At 37.5% G+C, this 20,380-nt stretch overlaps 1 protein-coding gene across 1 annotated transcript in view; it reads left to right on the top strand.

Annotated features, from left to right (window-relative positions):
• The window catches only part of gfra4b (GDNF family receptor alpha 4b), an 85,685-nt gene that overhangs the window by 54,316 nt on the left and 10,989 nt on the right, over positions 1-20,380 (top strand). The window contains exons 3-6 of the mRNA XM_036575640.1: positions 1,585-1,665; positions 9,945-10,290; positions 13,717-13,826; positions 17,949-18,083. Coding sequence (XP_036431533.1) covers positions 1,585-1,665; positions 9,945-10,290; positions 13,717-13,826; positions 17,949-18,083 — 672 coding nt within the window. The remainder of the gene's footprint in view (positions 1-1,584; positions 1,666-9,944; positions 10,291-13,716; positions 13,827-17,948; positions 18,084-20,380) is intronic.

Below are 20,380 nucleotides of genomic sequence, written 5' to 3'. Positions count from 1 at the left end.
GTCTGTTTTTTCCATTTTTTCGATGTCAACAAATGAAAAATGCATAGCAAAAAAAAAAAGTTACACTCATTTTTATGGAAGTCCAGAGAGGCCATGAGCTGCTGCTATAATTTCCTTTGTTATCTTGAAATAACAAGTTAATTATCTTGTGATCTCAAGATAACTAACTCATTATCTCAAGATAATAATCCAGAAAATTATAACTACCTTATGGCCTCTCTGGACTTCCGTACATTTTACCACAGTTAACGGTGTTGTTCAGACTGGGGTTGCTAAGCAACGTAATTCTTTTATGTGATTACATAACTCTTCTTAGTGCAGAATTTAGTTGATGTGTGCTGTCATTTAACATGAACACTGAATATTTTTAGGGCAAGCCTTAATAATTTGAATTCTCAAGTATATAATTGCTATCAGGACATTCAGGACATCTTTTTCATTTTTCACAAATTTCCAGCTGACCTTTATATTGTGTCAAAATTTGATGGCGAATGGACCAGTAGAAATGGTTGGAATAAATCTTTTATCCATTTACTTCCATTAAAAGTTAAGGATGTTTTTTCCTTCTCCTGTAAAGTTTTTTCAAGCCACAAAAATTGGAGCCTAAACTAAAAAAAATGTTTCTTTAGCAAAAGCCTTTAGATAGAATAGGTTATTGTTAATATATATGTAAAATGTAAAAAATTACTAAATTATAACTGGTTCAGTTGAATACATCTTAAATTCATGCCAGGCACCTGTATCACCTCGCCTCAGGTTGCAACAAACTGAACCACTTTCCACAAAAAAACAGCAAACAGCAAAGATGCCTTATAAAGAAATGTGTGTGAGAGCACAAAATTACTGGAGTTCTAAAAAGAAAAAAATTCTCAGGGCAAAATTTGTAATACAAGAGAGCAAGTGTGATGAATAATCTCAAATATGTTAGTATAGTGATACTTATCCATGTACTGCTTGCTAGGCTACATGCACAGTTAATTTGCACTAGTACACTCTTTTAAATATTAATTATAAAACGTAAATATTATTAATGTTTTGGACTTTTACCCATTTGCCCCCCAATTTAACTGTGGCCATTTCCCACCCACTGGCTAGGTCCGCTGGCTAGGTCTCTTACTATCACTGGATGCTACAAATCTGGGATGGTGAAGGTTAGCACATGCTTCCTCTGAGGCCTGTGAAGCACCAATACATCTTTTCAAACTGCCAATAACACAGTGCAATTGAAAAGCTCAACATACTTGTAGGAGAACACTAACTGCCAATTCTGGTATATCAGCTAACAGAGGAGGAGAGGGAGGACCATTCTACCCATCCAGAGATAGCATGGCCAATTATGCTCTCTCCATAGATGGATGTGTCATCACTGGGAATCAAACCTGCCAATGTTAGGGCCAGCACTTAGATGGCTGGAGCTAATTTTACTGTTTCTAAGCCTGATTATGAGAACAAGTATTTGGGTACTCATTCTGAAATACCAATGAGCTTTCAAAGTGTTTTAGAATGTAGGCCTTTTATTAGCTGTTGTCTGACGGGTGTTGAGAAGTTGCTGTGTGCTGAGAAGTACTATCCTGTCTGTTTTAGGGCTGAACCTGGTGGAGAGTTATCCATATGAATCAGTGGAGAAAGGTTATGACTATGTCCGTCTAGCCTCCATCACTGCAGGTAAGCTGTGTGTTCTTTTACAATAATAATAATAATAATAATAATAATAATAATAATAAATAACAATAATAATAAAAATCTTTATTTATTTAGCACTTTTCATGCCAGTGGCAGCTCAGAGTGCTTTACAGACAGATGATAAAGCTTAACGGTAATAGAAGAAATTAGGAGTACTAATTTAAAATCATATAAGGTAATGACACAGATCCAATTAAAAGGATAAATACCAAGATATGTATAGTTTTAAGTAAATGCTTAGTTAAAGAGATATGTTTTTAAATATTTCTTTAAAGTGTGCACTGAGCTTGACTGTCTAATAGAGGGTGGAATTGGAAATACTAGCATAATAACTGAACTAGGCCTCTCTACATTTTTTCTGTATTTTACTGAAGGTATTTGCAGAAGGCCAGTATCTGCAGATCTAAGATCACATGTTGGAACATAAACAGACAGACATTCTGTGATGTAAGCGGTGCTTTATGGTCATTTAGAGCTTTAAAAACTAGAGGGAGATTCACTCGAAAGAGGTCCTGAATATTCTGTTGTAACTCCCGTTAGGATGAAGCAATCTAAACCAAAAAATATGCAACATACCTTGATGTATGTGTAATCGATTGCATTACATGCAATGCTGGAAGTGATCTCCGTTTTCTGCCAGACACATGAAGGGGTACAGGGGTATGCACCCGGAAGTTGAAAATGGAGGTTAAATGTCACAACGGCTGTCCAGCGCCTACCTCATTGCTCCGACACAGGGGCATCCCGGCTTGTTCAAAGCTACATTTACTGAGGAGCACATTGCGCATTGTTTCGTTCAGATTGCTTTGTCCTAGCGAGAGTTATTACAGAATATTCAGGGCCTCTTTCGAGTGAATCTCCCTGTAGTAGCAGAACTGTAAAATCTATTCTGAACGATACAGGCAGCCACTGCAGTTCTTTTAAAACAGGAGTGATCTGATCTCTCTGTTTTGTTTTTGTTAGGATCCATGCTTGTAAAGGATGTATTGTTTTCTTAGGAAGCCCAGTAGAGAAAGCATTACAGTAATAAGTTCTGCTTGTAACAAATGCATGAAGTTTCTCTGCGTCACTCTGAGATAAAAAGGCCTGACTTTAGCAATATTTCTCAAATGATAAAAAGCTACTTTAAAACAGAGCTCAGAGTCTAAGATTACACAGTAAGTAATTTTTATCTGATATAAACTTGAACATCTGGTATGAACATTGGCCAAGCTATTTGGGCAATTGTAGTCACACATAGTGACTATAATTCATACAAATCATTAGTCACATATTGTTAAGCTCCTATGTAGAATAAATATTTGGGTGATGGTTGCAACACCAAGACCATGCCATTTACAAATAAAGCCATTCTTTTATTTATTGAAGGCCTTCTATTTGGATGGGCAGTTGCCCATGGAAGATTTCACCCTCTTTTTCTATTCAGATTTATATTGCCCAGGTTCTGTGCATTATTTATGCTGTTCCAAAAACATACAGCATGAAAATAAAATGAGTATTGACCTACTTCAGAAGCAGCAGTTGGAACAGTGAACAAAAGGGCGAGTGCTGGTCTTACATTTGGTGAGAAATTACAAAGAAGTAGAGAAAAGAGAACACTTGACAAAAAGCGTTTTGTAAATAGAAATGTACCAGCGCCTCTCTCAGAGCTTTCTAGCTATAAGCAAGATCCATGGTAACTGGACAGGAGTTCTGAATGCTATTAAAAGCACCCTGCATGTCAAAAGCTACCTGGTTCACAAAGAGCTCACAAGTGAGAAGTGTAATATCAACACAAGAAAAGTGCAGTTTAAAGGGCGTCTGTGCTAAAATGAATGTCTTATACAACAGAAACCAGCATATCTCTCATGCTCGAACTCCTGAAATACATGAACCAGGTAACCGAGGGCTGTAGAGTGATGTTTAGCTTGCTCAGGAGTGGGCTGTGTAAGAACAAGTGAGGGAGATGTAAATGATAGCTCAACCAGACAGATGCATTAACAGTAGGTTGTAGATTTTTTTGTTTCTTGAACTACTAAACAAAAACTGTCATCAGAAATCATCCAATTTTCCTCTGTATTTCTTGTATCTGTCTATGAACAAATCCAGGGTAAAAAATGTTTGTGCATAATTCATATTTTTCACAACGTGTGTCAAGACAAGGCGCCCATTTGTTGCAATTATCTTGATCCCAGAGACAGCTGCAACAGTGCAGTGGGGCAGTTATTTGTTAGACTGTAAACTAGCCATTGGAATAACAACAGTGAATTCTAAATATTTTTCAAATTTCATATTCCTTTGAGCTCTTATCGATCACATACGGAATTCCTTTTGAAATGTGTAAGATTCCTACATTTTTCAAACAAATCTAACACACCATAACTTTTTAACTGGTTACTGAATCTTCAGCTTCATCTATTGCTCAGCCCACTACAGGAAAAGTCTAGGTTTATTTCATTTCTTTTTATTTATTTATTTTTTTTATTTTGGTATTTAGTAAAATTAATACACTATAAACCTGCACAAGGAAGCAGAACTTAATATAATTAAGGTAATTAAGTCAGTTATCTTTTATGTTTTTAAGTTCATAAAATCAAGTCAGATGTTTAGGATTAGATACACACATAGATAAAATGCTATGCTAGCGTATTAAAGTTAATTACCTGGCTGCTGAAATGAATTTAAATTGAGTTATATAATCTTCTAATAGTAAATGAACAGAACAAGGATGCATTATCAACATCCCATCTAGAGACTCAGAGGTCACATGTAGCTGCACTGGTGGTACTGATAGTCCTATCACCACCACTGTAAAGAAATTTGAGTCTGTAGGATTCTCTACACTTAATGATTTCACATCAAACCCCTCTGAATGACTTTGTGCACATATCAATGATGAATTATGCAGAAATTTAAAAAAGTCAGTGGGATTCCCCTTTAAACTTCAAATTTAAGGCAGCTCAGTAAATAACTTAAAACATTATTAATAACTTAAGACATTATTTCATATATAAGTGCACATATATTTAAATTGAAAAAAGTGCTTATATTCTTTAATTCAAGTTGATGCAACTTGAAATATTTATTACCATCACTCAATTTAGTTAGGTCAATGTAATTAAAGCTTTAAAGTAATTACAACCCAAATTACAAGAATGACTACTTAAATATTTTGTGGAATCATTTATCTTAAATCAATTAAGCACCACTTACTCAAAATATATCAACAGATGTTGCAAATTGATATATATATATATATATATATATATATATATATATATATATATATGTACAATTACTTCATTAAAACAATTATGCAACTTCTATGCTTTGCTGCAGACACTCGGCTGAAGACAGCACTAAATACTATTTATGACTGTGAGTTCCTGTTATTCAATTGGGGTTAATAGGTGTAATAATTTAGAACTGATACTTATATTTGTCAGTAATCCACTGTTTAATAAAACTACTTGAATGTAAAATGAAAATCTGAACTATAAATAGAAAATTCTAATAGCCGATATTATTGGTTATCAAAATTTTGACAGGCCTAAAATCGGTATTGGACACAACATTTCACACACATCAGTCATCCCTTATGTAAAAAATATTGTCATTGTCCAAAGAAAAACATGTACCTCCAAAATGGTAGATTTACATGAGAGTGCAAAAACCTTTACTTTCAATGTAAGTTCATGTAAAAACATTTTATTCAGAGCAATTCTGGAGAATTTCTATAGGTCCACTCATCATCATCCAATCATATGCAGAAAACTAAAAATCACAAAAGAAATTAACGGGGAGAGGGGGCAGGAACAATATCTTGCTAATACAGAAATAATTTTAACACATTTAAATCTAGCACATTCAATGCATCTCTTTCTTCAGCATAGAAGTAAATCTAAGCCTTAAGCTGGAGAATTTGAGCGATGATTAAAGATGAAATAACATCAACATCTAGGTCAGGACCTCTGTAGAGCAGCAGTGCATTTCTTCGGAACCATTTCAGCTTTTTTTTTTTTTCTCTTAAGATACACTGGGAAAATGTGAATTTGCATGATGCAAATGTGTCAAGTGGTTGCACATGAATAAAATGTGTTACATCAACACAATCGCTGTCTTTCAGATTAATTCTTTTGGGAAGAATTGTGTTGATGTAACACATTTTATTCATGTGCAACCACTTGACTCATTTGAATCATGCAAATTCAAAGCACCAGTTGTTTCAGTGTAAAATGAGAGTGTACAAAATAATAAAAAGCCTTAATATTCATGTAATATTCAGGATGTATTTAACTCAAAGGCCCTGCCACAAGTGGAGCTGCTAGTTGCACAAGCCGTATATCACACAAATCCAACATATCAGCAGAGACATAAAGCCAGGCTAGATTAAAATCACCCATGATTAGTGTCTCAGTATATGAAACGGTGAATAACTGCTATTTGAGTTGACAATACCTTAATTATTGTTATTAATTACGTTAGTTGCTGAGAGCAGAGGTCTAATCCACAGGGGTTTTCGAGTGGTGATACACACCTACAACTATCTGTTGAGAATTGTAATCATGTTTTACAATAACAACTCTCAAACCAGCTTTTAATGGTCTGTCTCACAAAGCGTGTTCAACTTAAACAGTGTTACTGATTAAATTTCTGCTTCACAAAGTAGCAGTAATGCCTTAGCAAACACTTGAGATCATAGCGAAAGGCATGGCAACACCTTAGAAACCACCTGTGATAACATATCAATGACCTTATCAGCCACCTGAGACCATAGCAATGGCCTAGCAACACCTTAGCAACCACTTAGGAGACCATACCAACAGCCCAGCATCACCTTTGCACCCACTTTGGAAAACATAGCAATGGCCTAGCAGCACCTTAGCAACCATCTGGGACACCTTAGAAATGACTTTGTCAAGCCAAAAACTTCCTGCTAAACCAACCCAAAAAGGACCAGAGTTGTCCATCTCCATTAAAATGTCCTTTATTGGTCAAAAACTCGGCCCGGATTTGTCCAAAAACTGTTTATGATCCTGAACTTAACCTGCCTTTGAGCAAGGTGTGCAGCATAAGTTGCTATGGTGATGTAGCCTCATAAAAAAGTGATCTGCGGTCATGAGACAGAAAATCTAGAGTCTAGATCAAACGAAGCTTAAAGTAAGCTGGCTAAGCAAGAAACTGTACTTTGTGAGAAAGACAAAACTGTGGATACCTATAGACACATTGAAAACAGGTCTTTGCATAAATAACTATTGTTCCACTTTTCTAAAGCTCTGACAGTTTTAACAGGGCTGTATATATTCTAAAACTACAACAAAGTCTGCAGCCGCTTTGCAGAGCCAACTTTCTGTCATTATGCAATTGTCATGATTACTTTCTTTCTATGAACACAAATGTAAATGAGGTCCATCTTTAAAGACAATTTCCCAAGTTACCTTTCTAAATATGGCCTGGTATTATCTAAAGAATTATTCTTGTAGAAAGAAGTGTTTTGTTATAAGTTCTCTGAGAGATCTGTATGCATGCTTAATTGCTCATTTAGGGAGAATAGTTTAAATACTGAACCCGACTCAGACGTAACCCGAAACAGACGTAAACATATCAGTACATTTCCAATGATAGACTGATGTACTTCTCATTTTACTGACTTTGTTTGAGAACTAAACAGCTGGCTTTTTCACTTTATTAGGAGCAAAAGTGGTGGTAGCCAGTTACATTTATTTAAGGACATGTACTCAAGTACATTAGTGAGTAAAGGAATCTACTTTTTACTTGACTTTTTAAAGCCATTCATATTGAGCTACTAATACCTTTTTGAGTTTAATCTTTATGTTTTGTTGGTGACAACATCTGTACTGCTTTGAGATTAGTCATGACTCTGACTTTGGTGCTTTAATATTATATTTTAATCAAAATAATCCCAAAAAAGAAGAACAGAGCCTAACAAACTTCAGTGCCTGTGCTGAGAGATGCTGGATTTACTAAGAATTGCTGAATTTGCATAAGTTACTCAGTTCTTAAGTAGTTTTTTTGGCCCAGTGCTTTTGTACTTCTATTGATGTTATTTTGGGAAGGTACTTTTACTTTTGCTTGAGTCATTATTTCATCCAAGCATTGATATTTTCTCTTGAGTATGGATTTAGGCTACTTTACCTGCCACATCTCATGCCTAAAAAAGAGCAGGACAGTCTTAGGGTGCCAGTTAATGTATTCATAAGGAAATACACAGATCCAGCCAGCACGAAAGACCGAGACAAGCGATCAACATTAAAAATCTTACAATATATGTGGAAATCACATTCAGATTGTGATAATCTTTGTTTGTTGTGCCAAAATTGGCTTTTCCTCAATTTGATGACAAAGACAGAAGGAATCCTTGGTATTGATTGGTCAGCTGTGGATGACGTATGGCCCTCTTTTGTGAATGCTCTGCACAAAAATTGATGCTTTTCCACTTAAATATGCAGTTTAAATATATGCAAATATGAAAAGCATATTGCACAGGTTAGCGGAGTGCTTGAAAAGATGTTGTAGAACTTCAGTAGGCTGGACATTCTTCAGTATCAAAAGTACTGTTATAGAAGACAAATAGCTCCCTAATTGCTCTGGATGGGTATTGTTAATAAATGATACAGATATCTGAATGCAACTTTGTATTCATTTGCTTAATTGGGCAGGGTGTTGGGACGCTAGCAGCTGATACCGCATCTCATTTGGCTAAATGATAACGTCTAAACAGAGCTCTATATATGAAAATATTTACATTTCGCATACACATAAAACATAAAGGTTTATCATTAAGTCAACCAAATGAGGTACAGCTCACCTCTTATGCTGGCTGTATGAGCAATAAACTAATGTTCAAGCTTCTGTGCTTTTAGTTTATTCACAACAATGTAAAATGTTCTCTCTATTGAATTTTCAAATACTGCCCAAATGAATCACTCTCTGTTGTTTGGGTTGTTAGATATGCTTGTATGTCTGAGTCCGCTTAGCACACAAAGTGTAGTGTCCTGTCTGTGGAGCTGAATGCTTTTGGTTGGAACTTGGAAGTCTTAGACTTGCTCTGTATGTGGCTAGAATGTGATGTGAATGGGGTATATGGGGTCAACCTGAGAGCCGACACAGGATTCAGTATAGAATCCTTTATAGCCAGGGGTCCTGCTATACTGTTGGACTGTTTTGACTGTGACTGCATCACTGGATCTGAATAGGGTCCGGTCCAACAGCTGCCCAGGGCCACTTATTTAAGAGCATTCCCAAATAATCTGATTGTATTCCCTCTAAAGTGTAAATGGTCTTATGTATTCTGGAGGTGAATGTCCATATTCTACCCCATTTCATCCAAAAATACAACTACCTGCATGAATAGCATGGAGCTTGTGACAGTATTGTGCAGGTTTAATTACCTGACCTAAAAGATTCATGAAAGGAAAAAGCCGTTTCAGTCATTTCATGTGCATCATATTTTGAGTCCTCCAGGTCAGTTCAGATGAATTTATCTGGCTCTACTTCTTTTCTCTACTGAGTCTAACCGAAGGGCAGCCGAAGACAATCTCGCTTCCCCCACGCTATCCCACATATTCAGCTAAAATATAAAAGCACCCTTATTTCCCTAAGCACAGTTAGATGTGTTTGTACCCTGGATATCTTGTAACATTTCATTTAAGAGCAAAAATTTAACAGCCCCAAATATGTATTAGCTTTATTTTGCAATTTCCTTTTCACCGTGTTATCTCTTTAAATTATCCCCCTTTTATTCAGGTCTTCCGTGAAAGCTATTTGTTGATTCAAGCTCTGCTTCAGGGCCCATGTTTTTTCCACAGCTCCGCGAGCACCAACAAAGCCAGTTCCTCGGATAACGCAGATAGGCTTTGGCTGCGTTTTTGGCCGAAAAATCTATTCGCCGACTGAGGAGGACGGGTATGAAAGAGCGTGTAATGAAAGAGAGAAAGACAAAGAGAGAGAGAGAGAGACGGAGTAAGGAGAGGATGATTGATTTGATGATTATGTTTATTTCCCTTGGGTTTCGCTGACCTTCACTTTATTCACTGTTTGGTGGAGACATGAAGGTATCTAGAATCTGACGTTTTTTCCAGATTTTCTATCGAGATTGTAACCAGGACGCAAAAACCTGACCCAAATTCTTTCCTGTTTTTGTGTCAACAGTCCAGAATGTCAACTCCAAAGGTCACCATGAGCTCATAAGTAATTTAATTTCCTCATCTGATTGCTGCAGATTTCTCATTACAGTCACCGCTCCGTTCTTTATTCTACAGACTCTGAACTGGGCATGTCCACGGTGAACCGTTGCCTGGATGCGGCCAAGGCCTGTAACGTGGACGACGTGTGCCAGAAGTTGCGCACAGAGTACGTGTCGGCGTGCATCAAGCCAGCTGGAAAGTCTGGCCTGTGCAACCGCTCCCGCTGTAACAAGGCCCTGCGGCGCTTCTTCGACCGCGTCCCAGCTGAGCACACCCATGAGCTCCTCTTCTGCCCCTGCAGCGACATGGCCTGCTCCGAGAGACGCCGTCAGACCATCGTCCCCAGCTGCTCCTACGAGGAGCCAGTGAAACCCAGCTGTCTGACGCTTATGAGGACCTGCAGGGCCGACTACGTATGCAGGTCTGTTCACTACTCTACAAAGCACAGCGACCAGGGGTTACAGTGACTAAATTTACATGTCTAATGTAGCTAACATGCAAGTTTATGGCCACAGATTAGAAGAGGGGAAGCCTCAGGGCCTTCTGTGCCTTCAAAGGAGGCCTAAGGATTTCTGGGAATGAAAATTTACATGCCTGTAATTTTTAGTTATTTTTTTATTCAACAAAATCATGTTTGTATGTAACATAGTACTGCAAATATTACAGTACTACTCTTGTTTCATTGATAAGTTTTGGAAACAAAAGGATCAAATTCTTCAAATGCCCAGTGGAAAACTGGCCAACCAGGAGTCTCATTTCTTTGTGATATCTAAGGAGATATAGTTAAGCGAGCTCTTCTATTGGTTAGGACTTCAAGAGCTGAAGAGAAGGCCTATCACATTAGATTAATCATCAGCATAATTACTAAGTCCCAGAGTAATCAATGGGTGGGACCAATTACCTGAGAAAAAATAGCCTTCTGGAATTCCTGTGTACTCCACTGACTGTGAAAATGAGCAGCAATTTACTCAGTGAGTTGTTAGAAATGTAAAACAGAGGCGACAGCTCTGTACTACTATGAGGTAAAAACATATGCTAATATATCTGTCACAAGAATGGACTTGGAGTGTCTTTAAAAAACTTCAAATATTTATGTTTAACCTAGAACTCACAAAAAATGTTCATTAGTTTAGCACTAACAAACTAGTAGTGCTAGGGACACATTGACATTTTGGTTTTTGTTCATGTTTTGACAGGTATGGCCTGCATTGAAGGCCAATATCTAATAGTTAGGTTTGCCACAGCAGATTAGCACTGTGCAAGCTGCACTGTAATCTCAAATAGACTTGCTTATGTGGTTTCTGAGATGTGGTATTCTGTTATTTAAAAAATGGACAAATGTGCAGGCAAAATGTTGGCTTTCCCAGGGGATTTTGTCCGTGTCAGCATTTGCATTGTAACCTTGCAGCTAGTGCAAAACTAAAGAAGCAAATATGGGGTATCAAACATTTCTTGACTGATCAACTAAATTTAGGATAGGAGGAAAACTATGTACCTTTTTTTTCCTGAACTATCACTTTAAAATATTCAACATATGTTGGTAGTAAGAAGGGAGGCTGTATAATTGAAGGAGGGGAGAGAATTTGGGCTGGATTTCTGGGCATCTTTTGTTTGGAACTAGAAGGCTTTCTACTTTTTGGGTGGTGGTAAGACTGACAGCAGGGAGGAAATGGGGTGGTGATGGTGGGTACTGCGGAAGCTTCTTCACAGAGGTAAGAATTTATAGGGTTTTAGAATGGAGGGAGCAGGGCTTTCAGACATGGTCCTCCCTCAAATTTCAGTTATGTGTTAAAAATGCGTTAATCTGTAATACATGGTTTTCAGCATTTGCAACATGGAAATTTGATTAAAACTAGTTTTCAATTATCTGACTGTTTCTTTATGCACATCTAGATATTAAGATGCATGTGTGCCTTTTCAGTGCAGTTTGTCTGTCTATGCAAGCTAGTCTAGTTCACAATGTCTGAATAGAATTGGAAATAGGCTGCTTTGAAAATAAAAACAACAGCAATAATCTAGGCTATTTAAAGGTTGAAGCACACTGAATTAATCCATGTAGAATAGTATTAAAAGGGAAGGGGATGGTGCTGTATAGGGGTTATCTGTCAGCGCAGTTTATAACATTTAATAGTTAAATGAATTTCATGCAGATTGTAATAGAAAAGATTTACATTACCATAACATTGTAGTACAGGATGCTCAGCTCTGCCTGCTGTTCACATAAACCAGTTTAACCCCTCATGGCAACCATATGTTATGTAGGTGGTTAAGAAGAGCAGCGCTTTACCTTGTGTGAACTCCGGTGAATAGGCAAGTGGGACCTTGGATAATGAAAAGGCTGCTGAGAAAGCAGGAGAGCATTTCACTGTGCCTTAAGATGTATACAACTGCATATAACTTTTCTTCCTCAACTTTCTCCTCTTAACCCTCAACTTGCTGGAATAAGCTGATGCTGCTAGGGAGAGGAAAAAAAGCCTTGAGTTTGGTCTGTGGAACTGATGAAGTGAACGTTTGTTACTTATCGATCAGTCATATGTTATGTTTTACAGTAAGCTTTACTGTTGGTCAGGAACTTGGGTTACAACTATCACTAGTCAGGCTCCCTGGGGTTAGGCTAATGACTGTGGCTCCTGAGGGAGAAAAGTAGCAGTGTCGCAGATAGCATAAGGTTGGACTCTCTGACTATAAATAACACAGAGAAAGCCTCCCTGTTACCAGAATAATTGGTGCTAGAGAGAAATGGGGTTTGTTGTATGAGGATAAGCATTTTCTGTGATTTCTTTCTGTGAAAAATAATGCAGTATGACAGTTCCTTGTCCTGTTCTCAGGTTTTCTTAATGGCCTTTGGTCAAAAACGCAACTATTATGACAGTGGAGGATGACATGCTATGTTGCCCTGCACTGCAAAAAAAGAGACATTTTAACTTGTTATAACTAGCTTAACAACTTGTTAATAACTCATTTAAACTAGATATTCTTAACTAATTTTAAAGTTTTATATAGTGAAATTACATTCATTAAAATTAAAGCACTATTTCTTGACACAAGCAAAATTATCAGCATTATGACTTGAAACAAGCAAAAAAATCTGACAATTAAGGCAATTTGTTATAAATTTAACCTCAAACAAGTAACAAACATCTAGAATATTCTTACAACAATCTCATTATGAGAACTATTAGATATATTGACTAGACTTAAGATGTGTTTACTTGCCAAGACATTCTTTTTTGCAGAAGCAGAGGAGATGAATGGGGTCCATCAGCATGATTTATCACATCCAGTGGTTAGGTTACAGTTATTTAGGGCTGTAATGAATGAATAAATAAATCTGCAATTTGAGTGATGATTATGCATATTTTATACTCTCCTCCTGGACTCAGAGCCTGATGGACATACCCACTTATATGCATTTTTTGCCGCATAGTGTTTTTATAAGTCTTTTCAAAGGCTTCATAGTTTTTCTTTATCCATTAATGTATTATGGAATCTTTGTTACGTTATGCATGGTTTGTTACTGTTCACTTCGTATCGTGCGACCATTTTTTAAGAATTACTTAATCGTCAAAATAATCATTAGGTTATTTGATATGTCAGATAATCAATAGTGACTATTACTGCATTTAATGGATGATGGTTTTCACGTGAGAGTGTGTATAAGAAAGTTAGTGGCTCCTTGATTCATCACAGCGAACGTCTTGATGCATCAACATTTCTCCTGTGTCATTAGGAATCATCGTCCTGTAGCGCTGTGCTGTATTGCTGGCTGTTGTGACTGCCACTCTCATTAGTGCTCAGCCTGCTATTGATCAGGGGACTTGACTATGTGCTGTGGTTTATCCTGCAGGTCTCGGTTGGCCCAGTTTCAGTATGACTGCCAGCCTGAGGGCCAGTCCGCCAGCGGCTGCAAGCAGGGCAACTACGCTGCCTGTCTACTGGCCTACACTGGCCTAATAGGTACGTACAGAGAGAGAGAGAGAGAGAGAGAGAGAGAGAGTGAGTGAGTGAAAAAAACAGTGATGGAGATGGTGATGGAGAGGCATGCAAGATGAGAGGAGGGAAAGAGAGAGAGAGTCACAGAAGCAGAGAACATGGTCTAAAGAGGGAAAATGAAGACGGGGGGGTGAGGCAGAAGAGAGGAAGGAGAAAAAGACAAAAGACAAATAAAGAAATAAAAGAGTGAGATAAAGAGAGAGAGAGAGAGACTTTTAATGGTGCTTTATCTTAAACAAGTCATATTGTGGGAGCACTCAGCAGTCCCACTGGGTCATCTCAGTCAATAAATTAGATAAATAAAATAAGTTAACATACATTCAGAAATAAGATCGACACTTAAAACTCACAGGTCAACAGTGTATATTAACTGAACTCTGGTGCAAAGCAGAGATCGTCATCAAATACAGAGCACACTTCCTCCCCATGGCACCATACTTCTTTAAAAGACTCCAGAACCTTTATACCCTGATAAAAAATACAATCAATTAAAATCCTTGATCTTTCTAGTCTAGAGAAAAAATTGTCTCCTCGCAATCTGTATTTTGTGCCACCTTGTTTTTCCAGTTCATGTATACTGGCCTGACCAAGAATGAAACTGAGAATTTTGCACTTGAAGAGAGAGAGAGAGAGAGAGAGAGAGAGAGAGAGAGAGAGAGAGAGAGAGAGAGATGGAGAGAGGGAGAGAGGGAGAGAGAAGTAGATAGAGACAGGAGAGCGGAAAGAGGTAGAGAGCGAAAGAAAGAAAGGGAAAGGGAGTCAGAGAATGAGGTGACAGATAGAGAGAGACAGAAAGAGGGAAAGAATGGAAAAGGGAGGGGAGAAAGGAATGAAAGAGTAGAAAGGAGCAGTATAAATATTCTGAGGGAGAAAGAGAGTGTGTGTTGGAAGGGAGAGAAAGAGAGAAGACAGAGAGAGAGTGTGCGGGGTGTGAGAGAGACGGAAGTAGAAAATGATGGGCTATAGAAAGAGAGAGGGGGAGAGATTTGGAAGGGAGAGAGAAGTAGAGAAAGAAAGGGGAAAAAGAAGAAAGTAAGAAAGAAAGAAATGAGTGAAAAGTGAGCAAGAGGAGAAAGGAAGAGTAGAAAGTAGAAAGAGACAGTGAGAGAGAGAAAGACAGAGTTGGAAGAGAGAAAGAAGTAGAAAGAGAGAGAGAAAGCAAAGTAGTAAGAGATGGTTCATAGAAGAAGAAAGGGAGAGAGATAAACAAAGACGGGAGAGAGAGAGCAGTAGAGAAAACGAGAGAAAAATAAGACAGATGAAAAACAGAGAGACATAGACAGGGAGAGAGGGAGTGCAAAGAGAAAGAGAATAAGTTAGCAAAAGGGAGAAAGAAAAAAGAAAGGAGAGAGACAAGAGGAGGAAAGAGAGAAAAGTAGAAGGGGAGAGAGAAAGAGGGAGAGGGGAAAGCAGAAATAACTATGTCTAGTTATTGTCTAGAGAAGGAGGAGAAAAGAGACAAGAAGAGAAATAAACAGGAGGGAGAGAGAGAGAGAGAGAGAGAGACAGAGGGTTAATGAGTAAGGACTAGAATGAGATAGAGGGAGAGAGATGACAGAGACTAGGATGCCAAAGTGGAGAACATTCTATGAAGCAAAAAAAAAACTAAATGAAAAAGAAAAAGAGTGGAGGACAATCATCAGGTACAGCAAAGAGAAGAAGGTGAGAGAGTGACAGACAGACAGATAGATAGATAGATAGATAGATAGATAGATAGATAGATAGATAGATAGATAGATAGATAGAACAGGAGAGAGAGGGAAAGGAGAACAGGAGATATATATATATATATATATATATATATATATATATATATATATATAGATAGATAGATAGAGAGAGAGGAGAGAGAGTGAGGGAGAGAGAGATTCTTTTTTAGGTGATTGGAAACAGACCCTCCTCAGTGGAGTTTGTGAAGTGCAGGAGCTGTTATTGCTGTGTGAAATACCTTTGATGGCGATTGGCTTGGAATGCACACCGTTTTATAACCCCTCTGAAAACAGGCCTATTTTTTCATAGCCTCTAAAACAGACACCAAGACAGACTTAATGCATTTCAAAAGTGTTGCCACCAGCGCCACGCAGCCCCAACACACACGTGGCAGGGCAGTTTTATTACTCAACCTGCACTTTCTAAACTTTCAGGGCACATAACACTTGAGTAAGTAATTCAACTTCTCACCACACCATAAGGAAGAACGAGGTGTCATTGCACTTTATATGAGAAACATGTTAATTGCTTATGGGTGTGTGTATTTGTATGGTCATGTGTGTTGCAAAAGAGAACATACAGAAAGCAGACACACAAACCATTTACACAGAGCATCTGCTGAGGTTTATTTTTGGTTCCTAAATGAGGGTCTGCTGTTTTAGTTTCACACTGAATACACAAAAGGTTTTCGCCAACAATACGATTTTTTTTCAGCTAGTTGTTTATGTATTTAAAATCACAGTTATTACACATTGTCTCTTAAATCTGAATATGCAGTACTGTGAAATGTCAGAAACCATTATATACAAGTTAGGAAAAAGTGTCAAGAATAAAAGCACAGAAGCTTATTCAGTAGAAAATTACACAGAGCCCTGAACAGCTAAATAGAACATAAAGATGTTTCAGTATTTAGTTTTTCCATGTGTTTTCTTTACTTCAGACTCCATTCTTTGAAGTTTTTTTGCTTTTAGGTGTTCAAAGAAATCTGCAGGGATATTTTTACATCTCAAAAGTTCAGTCTTAGAAGTTAGTTGCATTTTCTGCTTCTCACGATCCAAGTGAGCCCAAACACATTCAGTGATGGTGGTCAGTCCATTGTTCTGAGAACACCAGTAGCTTTTTTGTTTGATTGGCAATTTTTCTTCTTTTTCTGACTGTATTAATCACAGTCGAAATATCTAAACTTGGATTAATCACAGTCTAGATATCTAAACCTGTATTAATTACAGTCTAAACATCTACATATGTATTAATCACAGTCTAAATATGTAAACCTGGATTAATCACTGTTTAAATGTCTAAAACTAAATTTATCACAGCCTGAAAATCTAAACCTGGATTAACAGAGAAAGTTGTTAACCGCTGTTATAAAATGAGTCAGCATTTGTTTGGTTTTGTGAAGCTGACACTTATTGAGAAAGTGGAACCTGCTTCATTAGACAGACCCCAGATCTACTACATCTTGATGTCCAACTTTAAGCCAAAACATATGGCATAATATTAACCACAAAAAAACATAAAAAACACAAAAAAACACAAACAAAACATACTTTTTCTTTAAAATATTTCTTTTTCTTTTCCTTTTCTGTTTTTTGGCTCCAGCTGTGTAGATCCTTTTTTGAGACGTAATTGACCCAGGTGCTTTTTTCCCTCACTTAAGCATCTTAGAGAAGAAAATGGTGCAGTAATAACCCAAAAGTTGCTAGGGAGCCACCTGGTGGCGGCAGGGCCCTAAGCAGCTGCTTATGTCACTCATTAGGTAGAGCTGGCATTGGTCATGATGGATGTCATATGCTGTTGTCTTGACAGATTGTGTCTAGTAGTGTAACAACATGATATTACCATTTCCATTCATTGTCAAGATATGTGACATAATGTTTGATGACTAGAGCAGACCTAAAAAAAAATAATGTGATATAAGCTGTCATGACATCAAGCATTGTGACATCTGTCATTACAATTATCAGTGATGACAGCATGACACTATTATATTACTGAACAAAATCTGTCATGACAGTATGTGATATCTGCCATGACATGTTTATAGCATGGTTATGTCACTGTTATCTAGCAGGGTTACTGACTTTTAGACCAGTATACAGTACCTCACATCCCACAAGCAATGTGCAGTCACTGGGCCATATTTATCTACCTTTTTATCTATTGAGTGCTGATGAGGTTTTGCGTTTTGCTTCCACATAAATGGAGTTTCACATGTGAAGGTGACTTCAACCAAGGTCATTACTCTTTTTCATAATGCTAGATCAATGCATTTAATGTACAAATGAGTCTAAGCAGATAATCTAACGTTCAGACCACAGAAATATGAAAGTCCAGCCAATGAATATGTTCTGAAAATGTGCTTTATTTCTGCAGGCAGCTCCATCACGCCTAACTACGTAGATAACTCGACATCCAATGTGTCTCCTTGGTGCACGTGCTCAGCGAGTGGCAATCAGAGAGAGCAGTGCACAGAGTTTCTGGATTATTTCACCGACAACATCTGCCTCAGTGAGTTTTGATCTCTTCAGATAACCAGTGTTACTGTTATCAGTAATGACATATCTGTAGAATGAACTCATCATATATTACTGTTAACTGTGAATGATTTTACCCTTACTGTTCTTAGTAATGCTATATCAGTCCAATATGACCTCTACGTTATCAGAGATGCTACATCTGCAGGGCATTTTACATTAGCATGACTCTGCTTATAGTTTTACATTTTGTCGAAATAATGGAAACACCTTCAGCACATTTTAGCCGTGATGCAACCTCAGCCTTGCTACATTTGTGTTTCTCCTCAGCCACTCAGAAATGCACTGGAGTGAAAAATCTGCCCGTTCCAATAACGGCCAAATTGCTTTCATAATTATGTCAGGACAGCCTTGGCGCAAAATACTGCTCGCATTAAAATCTCAAGTGTGGACATTGTAACATCATATTTGTTTAATGAACTGCTTTGTTGGAGGGAATATTCTGCTCATTTGTGTTCTGTCCTAGTGCAGCGACTGAGATGATGGTAGTCTTTGCTTAACAGTCACATTTGCATTGAGCGCTTTCTCAAGTACGGAGCCAAAGCAAGGCCATTCAGACAAGTCCCAGCTGCTTTAAATGAAGGATAACGTAAAGAAATAGACGATTCTGAAGTGAATATATCTGAATATTTCTAATCAGACAGAACTGTACAAAAATCTCTCACAGGATGTAGCACAGCAGTAGCCTGAATAACAAGTGAGTAGTGAGTGAGTCTGCTTTCTCCTTTTCCAAAGCCAGTGGTTTTTCTTTAGTGGTGCAAACTTATATACACTATCTGAGCATATTCACCCTCCTCTCTAACGAACTAAAAACACAGAGGCTTGGCTTTTTTTCCAATTTGCAATTTTAGCCCTTTGAAATCACAGTTATCACCGATGTAATACAGTGTTAACCCCCTGGGATCTACCAACTTACCTGTGCATCAAACTCAATGTTTCTATATATGTTTCTCCAGCTTTGCAATAATATAGTGTAGAAATACGAATCAAACAGTTTCCTCAATCTGTAGAGTCGCCCTTTCTATTCCATTTTATGAGGCTATAAGGAGAAGATGAGATGCACATCATCTGCCTCTTACTGTATGTAACTGGTGGATTCATGTATCTGTTTTGCATGAAACTGACCAACTGCAGCAGTTTTGGAATCTAGCAATGAAGATTATGAAGCATTTTCATATGAAACATATGGGTACCATGTTGTTTTTAACCCTTTAAATGGCCAGGGCCCGCCTGCAGGCGCAATGTTTTATTACACATTTTATAACCTAAGAATAGCTCAACCAGTTTGCATTGAAGTTCAATAAGTAACTGTAGTTACTGCATAATAGTATGTAATAAGCCTGGGATTTTAAGGGGTTAAAGATGAATTTAAGAAGATATGCAAAAATCAAGAGAATGCCTTTTACTGAAAAAAATGGCTCGTCAGATCAACCTAAAAAAATACTTCATGCTGTAACAAGTAATTGAACTAGTTTTGTTCAACCTAAATAAATACTTTAAATGAACAATTCTTTCAGTCAATGTCATGTTTGAGTTGAATACTGAGTTCAGTTGCTTGTTACAAAATGAAGTAATTTTTTTAGGTTGATCTGACGAGCCATTTTTTTACAGTGTTAGAACCCAGAGGGTTAATTGTTTCTCAGTCGTAGCTTATTCAAACTGTGAATTATGAAACTCTGGTTTAATATCCTAAACTCTGGATTTTCTAGTTTGGGATGCTACATTTTTAATCAATACACTGAAATTTATTTTTTGGTTTAACCCAACTAGAACACTAGTTGGTATTTTAGTTTGGTAAAAAAATATAGATTTTTTTTTACTCCATTTTGCAACAAGCTGGAACTTTTTCCGTCACCTAGTCCCGTTAGGGTTTTTTTGTCATCTTGGGCTTCCAGTTATGAACAGCTGTGGCTTTGCTGGGCTTCAGACAATCTCCTGATGTTTGGATGAATTGTTAGACAGTTGCACCACATCTGACTGTGCTACATTTCACAGTTCAAACAACAAATACTTCCTACTGTATATTAAAAATGTATGGACATAAAATCTGAGTAACTGTTCCTGCTGCTCCTGTGGTCCAACCAACTAAACCATCACCCCAGCAGATCATGAGTTTGAACCCCAGCAATTCCATATCCATCTATAAGTGGGTACTCAGAAGGAGAAGCAGAACAAAAAATAGACTAATCAATGAAGTTTGAGTTGGGTGAACTCTAGAAAGTAAAAGCTGTGCAACCAGTACCTTATAATTTTAAGTTGAGCTGAGTTTTA

The sequence above is a fragment of the Colossoma macropomum genome, unplaced genomic scaffold (assembly GCF_904425465.1).
Source record: "Colossoma macropomum unplaced genomic scaffold, Colossoma_macropomum, whole genome shotgun sequence".
NCBI lineage: Eukaryota > Metazoa > Chordata > Actinopteri > Characiformes > Serrasalmidae > Colossoma > Colossoma macropomum.
This window is presented reverse-complemented; position numbering and strand designations above follow the sequence as displayed.